Here is a 20,436-nt window from a genome sequence, read left to right as displayed (position 1 = left end):
TTTATTGCACTTTAAAAAAAAATCATAATTACAAGTCATTTTTACAAAATTTGTTGGCAAGGGCGAACTTATCTCTGTAAGAGATCTCTACCAGTCTACCCATGGTGGTGAGAGAAGATGTTATCGCGGGACAAGTAGTTGTAGTTAAAGGAATAAATTTATTATGATTATAACATAAGGGCTAGTTACATTGGCTACTGGATCAGTGTTTAAGCAACATAATGACAGCTTTTTTTTAGCACGATTAAAAAAATCCTGAAGTCAGGCCTTTAGACAACTTCGAAAATATTCATGATTTGTAAATAATTTTGTTTACAGACGCTATTGTAAAAACATCTAATATGTATTTTTAAAAAGACTATAATAATATAATTCTTGAATTTGAGAACAAAGAAAAAATATATTCTTTTTAAATTATTTTTTCAGTAAATTATTCATAAAATTTATCTAAAGTTAAACGCTTTTATTTGAAAATACGTTGTTTTCAGAGAATTTTAAGAAAATGTCATGCTACATCCAGCAAGACGACAGAATCCAGGGCCTTCTGACGGTAGGGGAGAACATGACATTAGCTGCCGATCTGAAACTACCCACGAGAATGGACAAGTACGAAAAATTAGAAGTGGTTAGTAAGATATTTAAACTTAAAAATACTTGAAATTTTCATTAAAGCATATTATTTATAAAAAAAACATATTAATTATAAAACTCGACAGGCTAATTAATCTAGAAAACAATTTGATTACATTTATGTCTGCATTTATTAAATAACAAAATTTAAAAATAAATTTGTATCTATTTATTTTATTAACTACATGAACAAGAGCGTCTTTTTAACAGACTTCAAAAAAAGGAGGAGGTTCTCAATTCGACTGTATTTTTTTTTTTAATGTATGTTACATCAGAACTTTTGACCGGGTAGACCGATTTCGACAAATTTTGTTTTAATCGAAAGGTAGTGTGTGCCAATTGGTCCCATTTAAATTTATTTGAGATCTAACAACTACTTTTCGAGTTATATCTAATAATGCGTTTTTACTTGACGCTTTTTTCGCCGACCTACGTTGTATTATACCGCATAACTTTCTACTGGATGTACCGATTTTGATAATTCTTTTTTTGTTGGAAAGGGGATATCCCTAGTTTGGTACCGTGATAAGGAAACCAGGATCTGATGATGGGATCCCAGAGAAATCGAGGAAAACTCTCGAAAATCCGTAATAACTTTTTACTGGGTGTACCAATTTTGAATTTTTTTAATTTAATCAAAAGCTGATGTTTATCATATGGTCACATATGAATTTTATCGAGATCTGATAACTACTTTTTGAATAATCTTTGATAACGCGTAGTTGCTTGACTATTTTTTCGTCGATCTACGTTGTATTACTTATCGATGTAATTGAAGTCGGTTTTTTTTTCGTTTGCGAGCAAACACAATTATTCAATTTATTTTTTATAGTCAACTTACATATTTTTTCATTACAATTTAATTTCCGAAACCAAACTATGTCATTAAATATTTTAGGTACCAAATACTGATTCGTCTTTTTGCCATAACACTTGTGTTAAAACTTGTGTTAAAACTTGTTCGTTCTAGATCGAAGACATCCTAACGAACTTGGGGTTATACGAACACATGAACACTCGCGGTGCACAACTTTCAGGAGGCCAACGAAAGAGACTTTCCATTGCTTTGGAGCTCATTAACAACCCCTTAGTTATGTTCCTTGACGAGCCTACCACGTAAGTTTTTGATTTTTAAACCACTCCTAATAATTCTCATAAAATCTTACAAAAAGATAGTCGTAATTTTTTTTATATAACTAGGTCGGCAAATAAACGCACGGCTCATCTGATGGTAAGGTAAGATTGTCGTAGCTTATAGACATCTATAACACCAGAAACATCGCCAGCGTGTTGCTGACACCATTCATATGAAAATTCCCCGCAGAAGCTTTGGTCACCTAACTCACCAACAGGAACACAGCACTGCTTGAAAGCCGTATTATTTAGACGCTTATCTTCTGTTTAGGTCAAGGTACTACCCCAGTCAGTCTGCTCCCTATTTTAAGCAAACAAAAATCCTACTGTGCCCTAAATCTGTTAATGTGTCATAAAATATTAGTATTTTACTGGTACGTGACTATTTTCCATCTCTATTCCAGAGGTTTAGACAGTTCATCTTGCACCCAAGTTGTCCAGCTATGTAGAAGTCTTGCTCACCAAGGCCGAACTATTGTCTGCACGGTTCACCAGCCATCAGCCTCCTTGTTCGCTCTCTTCGATCAAGTTTACGTATTAGCGGCAGGAAACTGTCTGTACCAGGGCACCACCAGGAACCTCGTACCTTATGTCGAGGATGCGGGACTCCCTTGTCCAATTTACCACAACCCTGCCGATTACAGTGCGTAATTATTAAAATATTTTATTAAATTGTAAATAACTCAAATGTGCCAAATATACTTATTGAATAACACATATTTACTTCTAGTTATTATTTAGCATAAGTTCATAACCATTAGTGATTGACACTCGCGTTTTAATTAGTTCACTTAACACTTAACACGATTAATTATGATATTTGTCCACTTCACGGCATACTAGAATAAGAATCCCAAGCTGGACGTCTAAAGGTACCAACTTCACAGATACAAACCCTCAGACTACATTAAATATCTGAATGCCCTACACCAACGCTTCTCTTGTATGAGTATTGAGCCCTCAACCGTAAGCGCAATAGTCAGTATCCTTGACCCGAAACGTCATCAAAGAGAAATTACTGCTACTTTTGTTCCTGGAACTGCTGATTGAATAAATTTCTTACGTGTATTTTCAATCTTACGTTGCGTAGTAACTTGTGCTCTTACGGCATCATTAAATTCCTTAAAAGTTTACGTATCTTTACATTAATAAACGAATATGTATAATATAACTATGTACCTTGTAAATACTAGAGACAAATTATTTCAATTTTTCTATTATTTTTCTCTTCAGTCATAGAATTAGCGTGCGGTGAATACGGTGAAGACAAAATACCTATCTTAACAACAAAGGCTGAAAACGGTAAAGCACTACAATGGTTCGATGATCATGAGACTATTGCTACGATGGAAGAACTCAGGAAACAATATCCATTAAGCGTGATGCGAGGACAGGACAGAAGTACAGGAGAAGAGGAAACGCCCCAGTCTAACCAAAGATCCGTCCTCATTAGGCGGGGATTCCTTAAAGCTAAACGTGATCCCGTAAGTCAAATAACATAAACATAATAATAAGTAAACAAAATAATTATGTGTCTTATAGTAATCGCATTGCGAAAATGTATTATTATATACTTTATTGCACTAAAAATAATGTACAGAAAAATGTAGATAAAAATAAGAAAAAATATTTTTCACAAAATTATATGATGGTACTTTTATGTCTAAAATCTTAAGGCCTTGTGTATTATTATTTCATTTTATGCTTTATTGCACAATAGAATAGCATTAAAAGATATAAATATAATATAGCCCTAAGAAGTCCAAATTCTGTCTCAGTGTTCTCTAAAAAACAACAAGGTCTTAAAATCAACTGTGTGGCTTTTTGTCTACCTTTTGTGGCAGCTCCGACGCACAGCCGAAGTTGACTCCTTCAGATCGACTGTCTAGGCACAAAAAAATGCTTACTAGTCTAAGAAAAAAAAAGATTAATACCATATCAAATGGTAAATAAACGAATCAAATAACGCCATCTATCAGTCGTTACGAGAAACGTAACAAGGTCATTCGTTCAGTTTATTTTACTCCTCATATTTTTTTCACACCGGGGGCCTTATATGAAAATCGATCCCTAAGGAGTAAACTACATATTTGTCTAACTGGTCTAGTCTGGTTTTGCAGAATTTTCTTTAAAATTAAACAAAAGATCAATTAAGTTTTTGCACAGAAATACTTTGACTTATAATGTAGTTATACAAACTCCTAACAACATACTTATTTAGTTTTAGAAGTAGCCTACTAACAGCTATTGCTAAAATCAATTATAAAAATTACTTAAGACCATTAATAATGAATGATTAATTTTTTAGACGATGACACATCTCCGGTTGATAGTAAACGTAGTAGTAGGAATTATGTTAGGAGCACTTTTCATCAACGCTGGCAATGAAGGTTCTCGTGTCTTGGAGAACTATAACCTTTTGTTTGCAATTCTCATGCACCACATGATGTCGCCTATGATGTTGACCATTCTGACTTGTAAGTATTAACTGTAAATTAATTTGCTACCAAAATTTATAGTACCCAAATACATTAATCATTTTCCTATTGTTTTTTTACCCATTTGTAGCATGTTGAAATTATATCTCTTATCATTTTTATACTTTTTTATTGATAATATTTCTTGTATATGACGTGTATTTGAATAATCCTTGCTTTCCAGTCCCATCAGAAATGTCGATATTACTAAAGGAACACTTCAACAGATGGTACTCTCTAGGATCTTATTATGTATCGATAACAATCGTCGATTTACCGATTTCGGTAAGTGATATTTTTTCTTGTGGTTTGTTTAAAAAAATATTATTTGATACAAAAACTTATTTTAAATTTAGTCACAGAAAACAATTCACTGTTAGAATTAAAACCAAACCACTAAGTTTTTATTTGGATAGAGTTCATCATTGCATAATGGCAAAAGGATTGCAATATCGGTAGATACAATTAAACGTAGGACAAGACCCACAAGCAAAGTTTACAAGTAAATATGCACATAGATTTTCTGTGTATACACATTCTTAGTAAGTGTATATTCAAATTTGTCAAACAACCGCTTGGTGTAGCGACACATACGCCATGTAAGCGTCTAAACAGCGACTGTTTGCAGGTTCGATTCCTGCTAGGAATGAATGTTTGTATTTATACAAATATTTCTTTCCGATCAGGTTGTCTGTCCTTATGGGCCGCTCTACCATGCCTCGGAGAGCACGCTAAGTTGTAGGTCTGGTTGTCATCATAGACACCTAATAGCGATCGTTATTCATAAAAAATGGAATATCCGCCAACCCGCAGTAAAGTAGAGTCGTGGATTAAGCTCCTATTCTTCTCCTACATGGAGAAAAAGGCCTACGCCCAGCAGTAGAATGTTATAGGCTGAATCATGATCTTGAAACGTCCACTAAGAATGGATTTCGCAACAGGGCCTCATAAACGAGGTCTATGGGCCCTAGGGAACTCCAAGTTCTCGCAATCATTTTTTGTGCTGCAAACGCTACAAGTTAGTAAATAGTAGACGTCCACTAATAAAGGATTATGAAAAATATATATAATAAATATATATATATATATATATATATATATATATATACCTCTGGGGGGAGGGGGGGATGAAATAAGAGTTGAAAATTTGGATGACAACTCCGTTGTTTTCAAAGTTACAAGCATGAATCTTTATTTTTGTACTGCGGATGAAAAAGGAGTAAATGCGTATTTTAACGTTTAAGTAAATTCTATCCTTAAAGGGATGGCATAGGAGATGAAAATTTGCATAGAAGTTAGTCATAATTGATCGTGTTGCAGATAGTGTCGTGCGCGATATTCAGCGTGATCGTGTACCTGATGTCGTCGCAGCCGCTGGACGCCGCGCGCTTCGCCATGTTCTTCGCCATCTCGCTCTACACCGTGCTTGTGGCGCAGAGCTTCGGACTAATGATCGGTGCCGTCTTCAACGTTGTGGTGAGTACTTTCTTAATAAACTATTTTATTTAGATACGACGGTGTGACAAAGCCAACCCTGCGGTCACGAAACCGCCTGCCTAGCGTTGTGAAATGATGTTGATGATTAAGTTAGGGCACGCCAGGAAATATACTGCTCAAAATCTCGAGCAGATCGACTGGTAAATTGTCTAAGCCTTACAGAAGATCACAACAAAATAATATTATTCTCAAGCAGTGTTGTGTTCCTGTTGTGAGTACGGTGGTCAAAGCTCGTGGGGAGGGTTGGGGGTAGGCAACGCTTGTGATGCTTCTAACGCTTGTGATACCCCTGGTGCTGCAGGCGGTGCTACGGTAACAGCTTACCATCTGGTGAGCATACGTTTCTTTGTCAGTCTAGTCGTATAAAAAAACTGGTATCGGTATTAATTTTTTCTTTTTTCGTTTGATGGCTATTTAGCTAAATGTCTACCCATTATAACTACACAATCCCCTTTAAGACTTTGATTCTCTGATTATAAACGGTTTGAGGTGTACACACACTTCAGGCTACTGCTACTGCTGCAGTGCACTGCTGGATATAGGACACCCCAAGTTCGCGCCAAAAATGGCGTGACCTTGCGTGCTTGGCCCATAGTCACCACGCTGGGCAGACGCTGCTTGAAGTGTACAATAAAGCATAATTAAATGAAATTAATCAAACCCTGGAACGATTTTCTTAGTAAAAAAAGCCTTGGAGAATATTTAATTTTGCGTATTACAATTTTTTAATACTATTAATTCTGCAACATTAAATCGTATTGTAAATGCGTTTTTGGATCTGTCGACTTCCTGTACTGTTCTAAAACATTTTGTAAATAGCTCATTGCCAAACAAATTAAACCTTTCCTGTTAAAGACTTACGACCTTTCGTTTCGTCGAGCTAAATGCTCGTATTCTATGATACTCCAATTTCCCCCTTACAATTCTTCCAAAGAATGAAAGTATTTTATTACTTCTAGGTACAAAATGAATTTGGAAAATTTTTTTTTTTATTTCATCTCCGCTAGTCAAAATTTGACCCACGATATTTTGGTAAAGATAAAAATAAACTATCCACTATATCATTGTGGCTTTTGTTTGGAAAAAAATGGCGCAGTTATAATCAAAACCATATTACACAGTACATTTGACTTTGTTTTTCAGAACGGAACGTTCCTCGGGCCAACGCTGTCAGTACCGATGATGATGTTCGCTGGCTTCGGTGTCACACTACGAGATTTGCCATCATACCTCTACTGGGGTTCCTACATTTCATACCTGAGATACGGTCTGGAGGGCTACATTGGTGCTATTTATGGCTTGGATAGACCCACCCTGGACTGCAATGGAGCAAAATACTGTCACTATAGGTAAATTCTTTACTAAGTTACACCACTTTTTTACAGCGTGATAGTAACACTGCCAAAAGAAGAAGACTACAAAGCTACTACGTATTACTATGATAACCAATATCGATAAAATAGACATATGCACTTTCAAACTATTATAAACCTTACCATCTTTCGGAAATACGAAAGTTAACTCCGTATGCTCACACATTAGTCCGACTATATTGTACCTTATGTGGCTTCCTTTTGTCTTCTTTTTCTTGTTAATAGTGCTAGGCAATCAGATGCGATCTTACAGTACTTCTACTACTCATCAAAATATCCATAAGGCCTACATTGTATGAACCGATGTCGTTTAGTGAAGTAATTTTCTTTAATAAACTTTTTTTATTCTTGATACTATTACTCAAAATATAGAATAAAACATAAAAATAACAAACACAACGAAGTAAACCTTTCTCATTTTGTGTCCAGGTATCCTCGTACGTTCCTGAAGGAGATCGCCATGTCTCCAAACAATTTCTGGTGGGACATCCTCGCTCTGACCGTGACTCTGTTCGTCTTGAGAACCGCTGCTTTTCTTCTGCTCAAGTGGAAACTAAGCGCCGTCCGATAATCTTATTCCTCACTTTTGTGTATATAATTATTAATTACAGGTATGTTTATAAATAATAATTAATAGTTGGGTAGAGTGACCTTTTATTGCTCAATTAAACTTAGTCTTTGAAAGTGTAATTTTTTGGTAAAAATAAAAATAAATATTTTAAGCGGATTCGAGTTGAATGAGATTAGATTTTGATGTTTTTTTTATTCCTAAGAAATGTGTGATTTTTTTATTTTATTTTTCAATTGTGATTATTATTAAATTGTTATTGGATAGAGTTTTATTTGAGGGTTGATAAATTGATTAGCGCAACTGAGTATAATATAATACTTTAATTCTTATTGTTATTAGGTTGTTTATAATTGCCAATGTATACGTTAGCTAAGGGATTTGACATTGATTAAGTCCAAACAAATTGAATTAAAAATATTTTTATACTATTTGTACATATCGATAGTACAAATGACTTGGTTATTGTGATATAAAGACGATTTCTGTTTCCTGAATATGATTTTTAATATTGTATAAGCCGTAATCAAAGAACAAACGATATTATTTTGAGTAGTTATTGTTTAATGCTATAAATCGTACTGTGATATACAACGCCATTTCTAATTATATCATATGTAAAATATAACTTACGTTATGTATCAAAATTATATATAAAATAAATTAATTAAGGGTAAGTGCATATACTTTTTTGCTTAATTATTTATACATGTCCAAAGTAGTAAAAGTCTAACATTACTACAAGTATAAACTATTTTACTCATATTTTTCAAGTTTTTGACAAATATTTGTCTCGTAAATAATAATGCAATGTTAAAGTAAAAATGACTAATCATTGTTTTATAACAATGAATATGTAAGTATTCTTTATCAGTCTTTATCAGGTAAACATAATTTTTTATTAAATTTTCTACAGTAACTTATGTGTGTTTTGATTGTACATAAAAATATTTAGGGGGTAGGTACTATAGAAGTTACCTGGGACCAATGATTTTACGGTTAAAATGGTCCGAAATTATGTTTTGTTTAGATTAAATTATATCTTACGTATCTACTAGAAATGTAGATATGAAAAGAATAAATCTGTGTTTTATTTTCTTTTCATATAGATTTTTTAATCCAAGTTTATAAATTTTCGTGGTCACAAACACTACGTTGTTGTATTCATAATTTTGAGTTGGTAATCTTTCGGCGGCACTAATGCAAACGCTATAGGGGTTCCATGACTTTGTAAAGCAATTTTTAAATTGAAAAGAGTTTGGGGGACTCGGGATGGGAGTTCGCATTAGAACAATTATTTGTTACCAATCTGGGTCACCTGGATCTGGGTCTGGGTCCTGGTGGGTCACCCCATCTAGCCTTGGAGAGTAGATACGCTAAGCTGAAGGTACCGGTTATTATCATAGAGACCTGATAGCGATCGTTATTCGTTGTAGGGAATAAATCCGCCAACACGAAGTCATATTCTCAGCTGTGGAGAATGTTAAAGGCTGAATCAATTAATAATCGATTAATTTCCTGCGTATACTCTTCGCTTCGAGTTAAGCTTGCGTTTAATCATCATTGGTAACCTGATGAATTAGTAGTGTTTTTTTTAAATCAAACAGTCATACCTATTTCAGTAGAATTTATTTATTTATTTAAAATAAAATAAGTCTTAAAAAAATTGCAAGAATACAAAGAAAATGTATTTTATTGCAGTTAAATATGTACACTTATTCTTACACGAGGTATTTACGTACTTTAATATATTTATGTTATACTTTTTAAAATAAATGTATGATTAAGCTACTTTATTAATTATATATAACTAATTACTTTCTCAATATTTTTCATACTTATCTTGGTTATTATATATGTACTAGCTGACACGGCGAATTTCGTACCACTATTTTTTTAGCGCCGATGGACTGGTAAAGTAATTAAATAATCTAAAATAATCAAAGTCTTTTTCACAATTTATGAGAGATCGTTTATGACCTAATGTTTATAAATTAATATATATCATACTTTTGACAATCTAAGCCTATTTGCTGACCATTAATGTTATTTAAATTGATGACGCGAAAACACCTTAAACCTTTGAAAACTAACAATTGTTTCAATTTGCCTAAATTTGAAAGCTATTTTTGTTTATAAGCGGTATTTACATGGTTTTTAATAAATGTTTTATTCCAAACAAAACCTATAATATACCATTGGAGTAAGTAAAAGAATAAGTTTATGAATGCAGTGAGGACTGCAAATAATATTAACTCAAAATGATTAAGAAATTTAAATAAGCTGTACACGGGTTCGCCATTCATGTGACTTACTGCAGTTCTGAAAATAAAGATAGATACAAACAATTATACAAGTTACATTAAAATTTCACTTCTTCCCCTGTCCTTGTCTTTTGCGAGAAAGAGATAAATATATGTATTTTGAAATATCACGGTAATTCTTCTTAAGGAGTTAACTCCAGACGCGTGTCGGAATCGACTTACAATTTTCTTTGTCTTTGCTTTAGTTTGAGGAAAATAACATCGTTAGAAAATTAAAAATAATTTCTTTCAATGAAACAGCTTTTTCTGATTTTATCTCTTTTTATTAAGTTTTTTAGAGTCCTCCCATGATCATGGTTGCTGTAAAGTGTCCGAAACATCGGGCATCTAAAAAATTTAATAAACCGCGATAAAATCCGAAAAAGTGTTTCATTATAATTAGTGAAATTCACGTAAGCATTAGAAATCTTTTGTTGTATATTACATTCCTGATTAAAATAAGAAAGTGGTACAAAATTATAAAGTCACAACAAAGAAAAACATTACACTTAAAGCGCTATCTGCTGGAAACTGCTGGTATGCATTCACAGGTTGCGAATAAAAATGTTTGACAGATCCACTGAAGTTTGTTGATGAAAAAATGTTCTTTGCATCGTTGTAAGTACGTAAAAAACTTTATGGAACCAGTGAAAAATCTCTTAACCTCAGGGGAAATGTCGTACCAAACTTTGGAATTAAATATACAATTAGATACTTACACTGTATAGTAAATAGCACAAAACGAATACATTATCGCAATGCCAGGTAGTAAATTAGCCGGTTTTCTTCGGGGCACCAAAAGAATGTCTACCACAACTTTAATCGCTGACAATGTGTGCAAAGAATGCTGAGCCCAAAATGGCAAATATCTGAACACGGCCATCGGTGCTATTAATGTTGGGTCTTTATGCCACAGGAACCAAAATATAGTATCGCAAGACTAAAATAAAGATTAAGATAATTTAAACTTTAAGAATGTGTGTTAAACAATAACATCATAATCAGGTATTTAACATTGTAACGATTAAACCCCCAAACCACCATAATATTGTAGCCGAAATGGTATTACTAAACATATTTGAAACAATGTCATTTATTAAATCTTCACGCTTCAAAGAAATTTAAATAGGTAAGGTGTATTCGTAAATGTGAAGTGGATTAAGGAGCATAGGTTCATGATTCAAGCTGTAACATCTCACTGCCCCACTGTGGGTTGGCGGGTAATATAACCCAACTATGAGTAACGATTGCTATTGTGTCTTTGATAACAACCGGGACCGTCAGCTTCACGTGCTCTCTGAGGCGCGGTGGGGAGACCCACAAGAACAGACAACCAAACCGGAAATAAATATTTGTACAAATACAAATATCCATCCCGAGCAGGAATCGAACCCGCAAACTGTCTGTGTTTAAGCGTGTACATTGTGCACGCACCATTACTCCAGAGCGGTTATTAGGTGTTACATAATTAGAAGGTATACTATATTCTATATTGCACTTTAAAAAAAGTATAAGCATGCATCATATTTACAATGAAAGTTGGCAAGTTTACGCCAAAAATAACGTGAACTCATGTGTCCTGCCCATAGTCACCACGCTGGGCAGGCGGGTTGGTGACCGCAGTACTGGCTTTGTCGCACCGAAGACGCTGCTGCCCGTCTTCGGCCTGTGTATTTCAAGGCCAGCAGTTGGATGGTTATCCCGCCATCGGTCGGCTTCTTAAGTTCCAAGGTGGTTGTGGAACCTTGTTATCCCTTAGTCGCCTCTTACGACACCCACGGGAAGAGAGGGGGTGGCTAAATTCTTTAGTGCCGTAGTCACACAGCACTTATTATTAATATTTTGGATCAAATAGGAAGGATAGGTATATATAGGGCGTAATCGAAGGGGAAACAACATTGCTCACTATCATTGGTTTTGGTGGAAATAGAGCCAGCACACTTTTTTACCACTGCTGTGTTGACTGATTTGATGATGAATTGAGGTAGGTTGGATGGAACCTAATTATTTAGAATAGAAAGGAGTGGATGTTTTAAAATGGGTGTCTAAGTTAAAACGTGCAGTAGTGAAGTGAAAATTTAAAATATTAGGATCACAGAGCTTTACAACAAGTACCTGGGTGACCGAACTTAGCTCGGTATTTTTATTAAATCGTGTATTTTGTAAATCATATTTAAATACGAATTACATATTGATAAAATATGAATAATATTTTTCGATTTTACCGACATAATAATAAAAAATATGAACTGGCTATTTAAATCTAATAATATTAAACGAGCAATTCTTGTATCTTATACTATTAAACGAGCAATTCTTGTATATATATATATAATCTGAATCTCGGAAACGGCTCCAACGATTTCCATAAAATTTAGTATATAGGAGGTTTCGGGGGAAATAAATCCATCTAACTAGGATTCATTTTTAGAAAATGACGTTTTATCCCTGTTTTTAGGGAGTGAAAAAATAGCTACAATATCGTTAGAATACGGAGGTAAATTTCGCAACTGTCATTAAAGTTGTAATAGCTCGGTGGGAAAACGGCCGGCCAGGATCAACCGAGGAGATCATGGTTCAAATCCCAATGTCTCTGATCAATTTTTTTTTCCTTTTTTTAAATTGCACTCGTTATTTTAAAAAAAATATTATTCATATTTTATAAATATGTAATTCGAATTTAAATATGAATTCCAAAAAACACGATTTAATAAAAATACCGAGCTAGGCTCGGTCACCCAGGTACTATATATATATACAAGAATTGCTCGTTTAATAGTATAATATTAGGGAAATTTAGGGGATTAGAAAAATATATAATACATCTTACCAATGTAACTGGAAATACAATACTCGTCATAAAGTTGTCTCGAATCAGTCTTAAACTTGAGACATTCTTTCCATTCCACTTGCCTAGCTTCTCTTCCCAGTCACAGTAAAAAGAGATCAAGAAGTACGCCAGCAGCATCAACTGTCGAAATTAAAACATATCGGGTACATTTAATTATATTATTACTAACTTCAGACAGAAAAAAAATTACTGTGTTGTATCAAGTCTATAGTTATTTTCTTAGTATCGTAATAAATTAAAAACATTTTTACATGTTTGTCTATATGTCTGTAGAACTTTCTCTGTAACGGGTAAAATAAGATAAACGAAACACATAGGGATATATACTTTATATGCCATTTTTCACACTATGTACAGTTTAAAAAAAAGCCACATCCTAGCATTTTGAGACAGTCATACGTCGATACATACATTTGTCGATAACATTTTTTGACGGACGGAAACGATGGGGTACATTAATTTCTTAAATAAAGAAGTGTTTCTAGAGAATATTAATAGTTATTTTAATAAAATAGTCTAATAATTATTGTTCATTATTATAATAATTATTATTTCTAGAGGTTTCTATATAATAAGATGTTGTTAAATAGTATTATTCGTACAATCAAATGACTATCTCATAGATCTAACGTATCATATTTTGACAACCACACTGTTAATCAGTACAGTAACACTCAATAAGAGGATTCGATCATAACCTTGAAAGTAAAGGTACAGTTGTAACACCTCTTTCCAATGAAGGAACATTTCCATAAACTGCTAGCTAATTATAATCACATTAGAGGACAGCTGCTCGAGTTTGGCCTGTATTTATTTAAACTATTTATTGTATACCAACAAGGATTACCAAAGCAATAAAAAGAAATGTGCAAGAGGCCTTATCATAAAAACAACGATCTCTTCCAGGCCATTGAGAAAGGATAGGTATAAAAATATGGTAGTTGTACAATATTACATATATATACTTATATATTGTATATAATTGTATAATATATATAAGAACCTTTAAGAACAATTATTATCTTATCGAATGGTGCTTTAAGCTTGTGCATTCGAATTTATGATGCAGATAACTTCAGCTTTATCATAAGTAGGTCATCAATAGATATAATAAAAATATAACGGGTCGCTGTCTGTACATTTATGAGAAAACATATTAATAGGACCTTTATCAACGCAAATAGCATCCAAAACAATGATTGTCAGAATTTTTGTCTGTTTGTCTGTGCGTTTGTGAAAGATAATCTCAGAAACGGCTTATCCGATTTAGATGTTGTTTTTGCGAACATATCGTGGCAAGCTTAGGTTAACATTTAGTGTTTGTTTCATGTCAATCGGTACATAAATAAAAAAGTTATGCCAATTTAAATAATCACACACACACACACAGACACACATGCCATGACACATGTGTGTATGCCAACAAATGACCTTGTTTATGATAAAACTGAAGTTATCTGCATCATAAATTGCACGTTCGATAATATAATAATTGTCTTAAAGGTTTAATAAAGATAATCTATAATATAAAAATGAGTCGCTGAATGTGTTGCTAAGCGCAAAACTCGAGAACGGTTGGACCGATTTCGCTAATTCTTTTTTTTGAATATTCCTTGAAGTACGAGCATGGTTCTTACGGAGAGAAAAATTCTAAAAAAAAAATTTAAATTTTCTGAAAAGGTCTAAAAACAACACTTTTCTATACTCCCATACAAAAGATTTGTGATCATACTTAAAAGTCACTGTTAGGCGATACGAAGTTTGCCGGGTCAGCTAGTAGGTTAATAAAGAACAATTATAAAAATTATTATTTATTGTACACCCGAAAAACAAGTTAAAATAAATTACAAAAAAAAACATAAAACAGTATACATATTTACAATTTACAACTTAAGATCTTAAATATTTACAAATAGTTTTGGTATAAATCATGTCCGCGTGGAATTGTGCCAAGAGTGCTGGCAGCATTTCCCCGTTGAATCGCTATGCCGATTCTCTGGGCAAAAAATTTACCAGCCCTGTCACCAGTGGTAATAAGGCGAGGAGTTATCTCATTAAAATTTTTTTTAGCACTGCTACTCCAAGGTCCAAGTGTTTCGACTGCAAACGGCACAAAGATGTAATTTGGAATTAGTGACGAATATTTGTGCCGTTTAGTCGTTTCAGCTTTATCCGCTGCGGCACCCGCTTTTAAAATTTTCAATTGTTAATAACAATAAATATAAATGTAAACAAAACTTAGCTCGAAAAATAATTTTAGAGCGCTATGTACCTACGTGCTTGTTCTTAAAAGCGGAAAATGACATATGGCGACATCCATTAATTACGTGAACTCAGAATATGGGGGGAGGGCTCCTATGAAATCTCACCAAATCTCATTTAAACTGAGGGGGGGGGGATAATCGTAAATCTGACACCAACTTCATAAAATATAACATAATATTACAGATATTACAAAAAAAAAATATATTTTGAGTATTCATTTTGCCCGTTAAAATAAATCTCATGGCTATTATAATCATTTAGTTTTTGCTTTGAATTTTATTTAATTTAAATAAATTAACTATACTTGAACAGTTTATTATTTCCCGTCAATCTCTGTTATATTCAAATCAATCTCACGTAAGGGGAGGGAGGGTCCAGGCAAATCTCACTAAATCTCACCTAAGGAGGGGAGAACTCTAAACTGATCGAAAAATAGCTCACGTAACTAATGGATGTCCCCTATAGTGACATCTTCTTTTACCATTACCCTTTTTGGAGTGTCAATTATATTTTTTTTTACGTCAGCAAAACCAAAAAATGTAAACATCTAATAAATTAATAAAAATATGTTTCCGTAATGTTAAAAATTACTATTAAGATATAAACTTGGTAACTAATGAAACAGTAGGTACAATTGCAGTTTAGTATAATTTAAAGATACAAAAGGCATTTTAGAAAAGTTTGAAAATCAAAAATTACTTTATCCCAAAAGGTTCAATGCATCTTTGTATCGTCATTTTACAAATAAAAATTATATGTCTTAATTAATTAGATAAAGTTAAAAGTGAAGCTACCATCGACTCGGAATGTAGATTCTGCAGGGAGATTCGGCAAGAAACATCGCAGTTACTGCTCTAAATTTTTAATAAGTTATAAGCAACACAGTGTATATTTAAGCAAATACACAGAACGGTCGATTGTGACTGTCCACTATTATAATCAATAGACAAAGATTACTTATTTGACGACATGATAGTGACGACACAAGGACAATAAATAGATAACAAAGACTTCGTAATATATTACAATAGTGTGTCATTGTAAAAACTACGTGTTTGTACATCAACACATCGCACATCAATAGTCACACTAAATTTAACGAATACTCAATTAGTATTCGAACCTCGCCGATAAATTTGAAGGCAGTTGAATCTACATTATAATTATGTAGTTCTATGATTATAATCGCGACAACTCTTTTGGTTTCTCAAAATACATCATTTATGTCAGTTAAGATGTATGTAATATGAGACATATGTATATATTATTATACGTGACAACACCAAGGTCTCCTAAGAAATGTGACAACTACAAAGCGGCGCCAAACATATCTAACAATCTTTAAAATATACCAGTACCAGTTCAGCCTATCGCAGTCCACTGCTGGACATAGGCCTCCCCAAGTTCGCGCCAGACATCCCGGTTTTCCGCAATCCTCATCCAGCCTACACCGGCAATCTTAGGTAGATTGCCGGTGTAGGCTGGCTGACCCGTCTGCTCCAACGGCCATCGGTCCTGCGGCAAAGATGACCAGCCCACTGCTTCAACTTCACCTACTTCAGCTTGCTAATTCTGTGGGCTATGTCGGTTAATTTCGTTCTCTCGCGGATAGTCTCATTTATAGTCCTATCTTTGAGAGAAACCCCAAGCATAGCCCGTTTCATTGCACGTTGAGCGACTTTAAACTTGTGGACCAGTCCCTTCGTCAGTGTCCACGTCTCGGCTTCGTATGTCCGTATGTACACAGGCAGGACGCGCTTCAAGCAATACGGAATCTTTAAAACATAGTATATATTATTTAAAATTAGCTGTGTGGCTACGGCAGTAAAGAATATAGCCACCCCTCTCTTCCCGTGGGTGTCGTAAGAAGCGACTAAGAGATAACACAGTTCCACTACCACCTTGGAACTTATAAAACCGACCGATGGCGGGATAGCCATCCAACTGCTGGCTTTGAAATACACAGGCCGAAGACGGGCAGCAGCGTCTTCGGTGCGACAAAGCCAGCCCTGCGCACATGAGTTCACGCCACTTTTGGTGCCAACTTGGGGAGGCCTATGTCCAACAGTGAACTATGTCTGGCTGAAGTGATGATGAAGTGATTTAAAATTACTTTAATTATTAAGTACTTGATTTTTACAAACATCATAACCAAAATCCAAACAAAATAACAAGAAGTAGAAATCTAGACAAATAATAGTCTTGCGGCAAAAATGTAACGCTACTCTAAGTCCGAATTTCGGAAAAAAAAACCGATTATAAGATGGTCGTGAGTCATAATTATTATAAATTAATATTGCAAGATTTGTACGTTTTTGAAATACGAGACAAAATAAAACATAGACATTGGGAAAACAAGTTTTTATTTTTATATAACTAGATCGACAAACAAATTATGTAAAACTAGAAATTTGTTGAAAAAAGTATAAGAAAAAAATAATAATAATAAATTATGCTATATGCTAATGAAACATAGTTACAGATAGCTTTAAAATAGTTCTGGATTAGGCACGTCGAGCACCTGAAAGAAGATTCGAATTTTTTTTTTGCCCTGGGCACTTATTTGGCACTGCCCAAAAACCGACCTTATTTAAAAAAAACCCGACACAATAACCTGAGTTGCCTTTAAAAAGTAAAAAATAATTAAAGAAACTCAACCTGAAAGTACCTAAGTATGTTTGAGTATTCAAGAAGTCAGGAAGATAACCCTAGAACTATATCTCTACTCTTTGTTTTTTTTATTTGCACAAAGAAAAAATGTAAAAGGTAGCCCATGACAACATGCTTTGTATAAATGATTTGTGATTATGTTTTTTTAAGTGCAATAGAGAATAATAATAATAATAATAATAAAATGCAGTTAAAATAAAGACATTATACAGTGTACAATTTAATAAATGTATAGTCCACATATTCTAAATAAAATTAATTAAGTAATACAAGTGTGTACCAACACGTAAAGGGAGGCACTCAGTCTTTGTTAAAAATAGGTGACCGTAGATAGAGATCTTGGAGTCTAATTCTGATTTATCTATGACCACCTAGAAGTAATAGTCTTTAGAATAAAAGTGACTGTATAAAAATGAATGTTACTAAGCTCTTAACTCGAGTATGACTCGACCAATTCGGCTAATTTATTTTTTTGTATGTTCTTTATGGCCCACGGAAGGTAATAACCTTCCGTGGGCCTTAAAGAATAATACTAAAAAAAAAATTAAAAAAATTAAAAAGAAATAATTTTTCCTATTAACTTTTGACAGAACGCAGTCTGTCCCGGCAGCTAGATAAAAACAGAAGTATTAACTAGATTATGAGTGCACGTTGTGGCAATCAATAAATGTCAATTGTAAACGAAAAAAAAATTATCGTTTAGGTTTAAAATTTATATATATTTATTTTTTAAAAACCTGTCAAATAAAAAAAAAATGACTAATTTATACTAATTAGAACTAGATTTTTTTTTTACTGAAAATATATGTAATTTATTATTTACTAGCTGTACCATAGATTGAAGAAAGAAATCTGTGAGCTGTACCCTGCGGGCGTTGCTACGCTTTTTTTGATTTTTTTTTTGTCGTACACACTCCAAAACTTCTGTGGGCTCATGCACAATACTTTGCTGAAGATCATGAATTAAGTAATGTTAATATCAAAGTGTAGATTAAGTATAACACTAATATTTCAGTTCGTGAGAACATATGCATTTTATGCTACTAATATCGTTTAAGAGTTTATTCAAATGCTTCGTCTTAAGCGTGTAAAAGCGGGTGTAAAAATTTGTATTAAAAATAATTTATGTTATTTCGCTCTAGAAAAATCTGCCCGGGTCCTATAGCATGGCATAGGATGTTGGATAGAATCAAAGCTTTTCATGTTTATGAAGTCGCAGGCAACAACTATTATTTAAAAAAATCTTACCAAACAAATAAAAAATACTGAAAAAATCTTTTTAGACCATGACAATTTAGTTTTTAATCTAAATTTGTTTAAAAATGTAATTTGGCATATTGTATCGCCTATTTGTTTTAAATATGTATGTAATAAGAATGAATATTATTGATACTACCTACTTACATTGCACCAACACGTTATTAATTTCCATCTGACTCGAATGTATATTCTTATCCTGGGGTCTTCATCCTTTGACATATCAATTGGCAGAACCATTATCGCAACAAATACAAGATGTAACAGAGCAGCACTGTTAAAAAATAATCGAAAATTCAATAAAATATCACTGCGCTTAATCATTTTATCCAATATTAAAAAGTCGCAAATTTTCGCACTTAAAATGCAACGAGTAACCACTGCGATAAAGATTCGTACGTTAAATGATGGCAATGCCGTTTACAAATGAATTTATAACAATAAAGATATATAACATAGATAAAGGAAAACGTATGTTGCGCTTCAATTTCTTATACGTTCGTAGGCTCAATTAGTCACCCATCCTATTTTTGTTGCTTTTTAAAACGACTTCAAAAAGGAGGTTCTCAATTTGATTGTGTTTTTGTGTATTAACTCATAACATTTCACTGGGAGTAACAATTTTGATGACTCTCTCTTTGTAAAAAGGCTGATAAAGATGCATATTAAATTGAATATTTTTTGTTCTATTACTTATAGATGTAAATTGGAGTCGGTTTTCTTTTTCGTTGCAGAAAAAACACAATTATAATGTGTTTTGTTTACCATTTACACATACACACACACACACATCGGCTTTTTAAGATCCAAGGTGGTAGTGGACCTGTGTTATCTCTTGTCGCCTCTTACGAGACCCACGGGAAAAGAGAGGGTGGCTATATTATTTACTGTCGTAACCACGCGGCAGATTATATACGTATAAAATAATAAAATATTCGGAAGTTTTCTAAAACTTACTATTAAATATTTCAAAAATCTTATCCATTTTAAAAAAAAAAAGTTTGTAAATATAACTGACATTATCTGATTACAAAATCAAAGACCGCTTACTAATAATATCATAATGTACAAATGTATAATAGCTTGTATAGGTGTCTAAGACGTAAGGTCGCTGGACTGACTGGAAGACTATTGCGGTCCACTGCTGATCAGCAGAGGTTCTGAAACAAACGAGCGAGTTATATTTGATTTATCTACGTAAAAACGTAAACGCTATTCCTCGAAAATATTCTTATTAACGCAATAATCTATAATATTACTAGCGGAAATTTGATTGCTTACATACCGCTAGCAGCGCCACCTACTGGGTCCAATTGAGATAAAAATTACCCTATCTACCAAGTTGAACCAAATTACAGATGTTCACAAAATTTAATCGAAATTAGATCAGTGGTTTCGGAGTTTATCACTT

The 20,436-nt window shown here is 33.4% G+C and overlaps 2 protein-coding genes across 3 annotated transcripts in view; one reads left to right on the top strand and one right to left on the bottom strand.

The window, feature by feature from the left end:
• Nucleotides 1-9,236, top strand: part of LOC123655884 (ATP-binding cassette sub-family G member 1) — a 64,768-nt gene extending 55,532 nt beyond the window's left edge. Inside the window, exons 3-12 of one of the 2 annotated variants that reach the window (XM_045591630.1) lie at nt 489-625; nt 1,601-1,746; nt 2,169-2,407; nt 2,998-3,248; nt 4,073-4,241; nt 4,426-4,526; nt 5,562-5,717; nt 6,882-7,087; nt 7,541-7,722; nt 9,116-9,236. In XM_045591630.1, the coding sequence (XP_045447586.1) occupies nt 489-625; nt 1,601-1,746; nt 2,169-2,407; nt 2,998-3,248; nt 4,073-4,241; nt 4,426-4,526; nt 5,562-5,717; nt 6,882-7,087; nt 7,541-7,682 (1,547 nt within the window). In that variant the 3' untranslated portion in view covers nt 7,683-7,722; nt 9,116-9,236. Of the gene's footprint in view, nt 1-488; nt 626-1,600; nt 1,747-2,168; nt 2,408-2,997; nt 3,249-4,072; nt 4,242-4,425; nt 4,527-5,561; nt 5,718-6,881; nt 7,088-7,540; nt 8,762-9,115 lie in introns of those variants that run through there. The other variant, XM_045591629.1, reaches the window with a different exon arrangement.
• Nucleotides 9,237-9,354: 118 nt separating this feature from the next.
• LOC123656062 (androgen-dependent TFPI-regulating protein-like) lies at nt 9,355-19,349 on the bottom strand. Its single transcript, XM_045591786.1, has 4 exons — nt 19,173-19,349; nt 12,813-12,953; nt 10,702-10,922; nt 9,355-10,001 (listed from the first exon to the last, which is right to left on the bottom strand). Exons 1-4 carry the CDS (start codon nt 19,347-19,349, stop codon nt 9,803-9,805), a joined length of 738 nt encoding a protein of 245 aa, XP_045447742.1. The 3' UTR covers nt 9,355-9,802.
• Nucleotides 19,350-20,436: the final 1,087 nt, after the last annotated feature.

This window comes from Melitaea cinxia, chromosome 8, assembly GCF_905220565.1.
Source record: "Melitaea cinxia chromosome 8, ilMelCinx1.1, whole genome shotgun sequence".
NCBI classification, from domain to species: domain Eukaryota; kingdom Metazoa; phylum Arthropoda; class Insecta; order Lepidoptera; family Nymphalidae; genus Melitaea; species Melitaea cinxia.
This window is presented reverse-complemented; position numbering and strand designations above follow the sequence as displayed.

Bases quoted from the DNA above. Each gene is read 5' to 3' on its own strand.
- LOC123656062 (XM_045591786.1), bottom strand. From the start codon at position 19,349: ATGATTAAGCGCAGTGATATTTTATTGAATTTTCGATTATTTTTTAAC. The intron at 12,954-19,172 runs GTAAGTAGGTAG...TAATTTCGACAG, and splicing joins TAATAACGTGTTGGTGCAAT to TTGATGCTGCTGGCGTACTT. The intron at 10,923-12,812 runs GTAAGATGTATT...TCTTTATTTTAG, and splicing joins TTGTATTTCCAGTTACATTG to TCTTGCGATACTATATTTTG.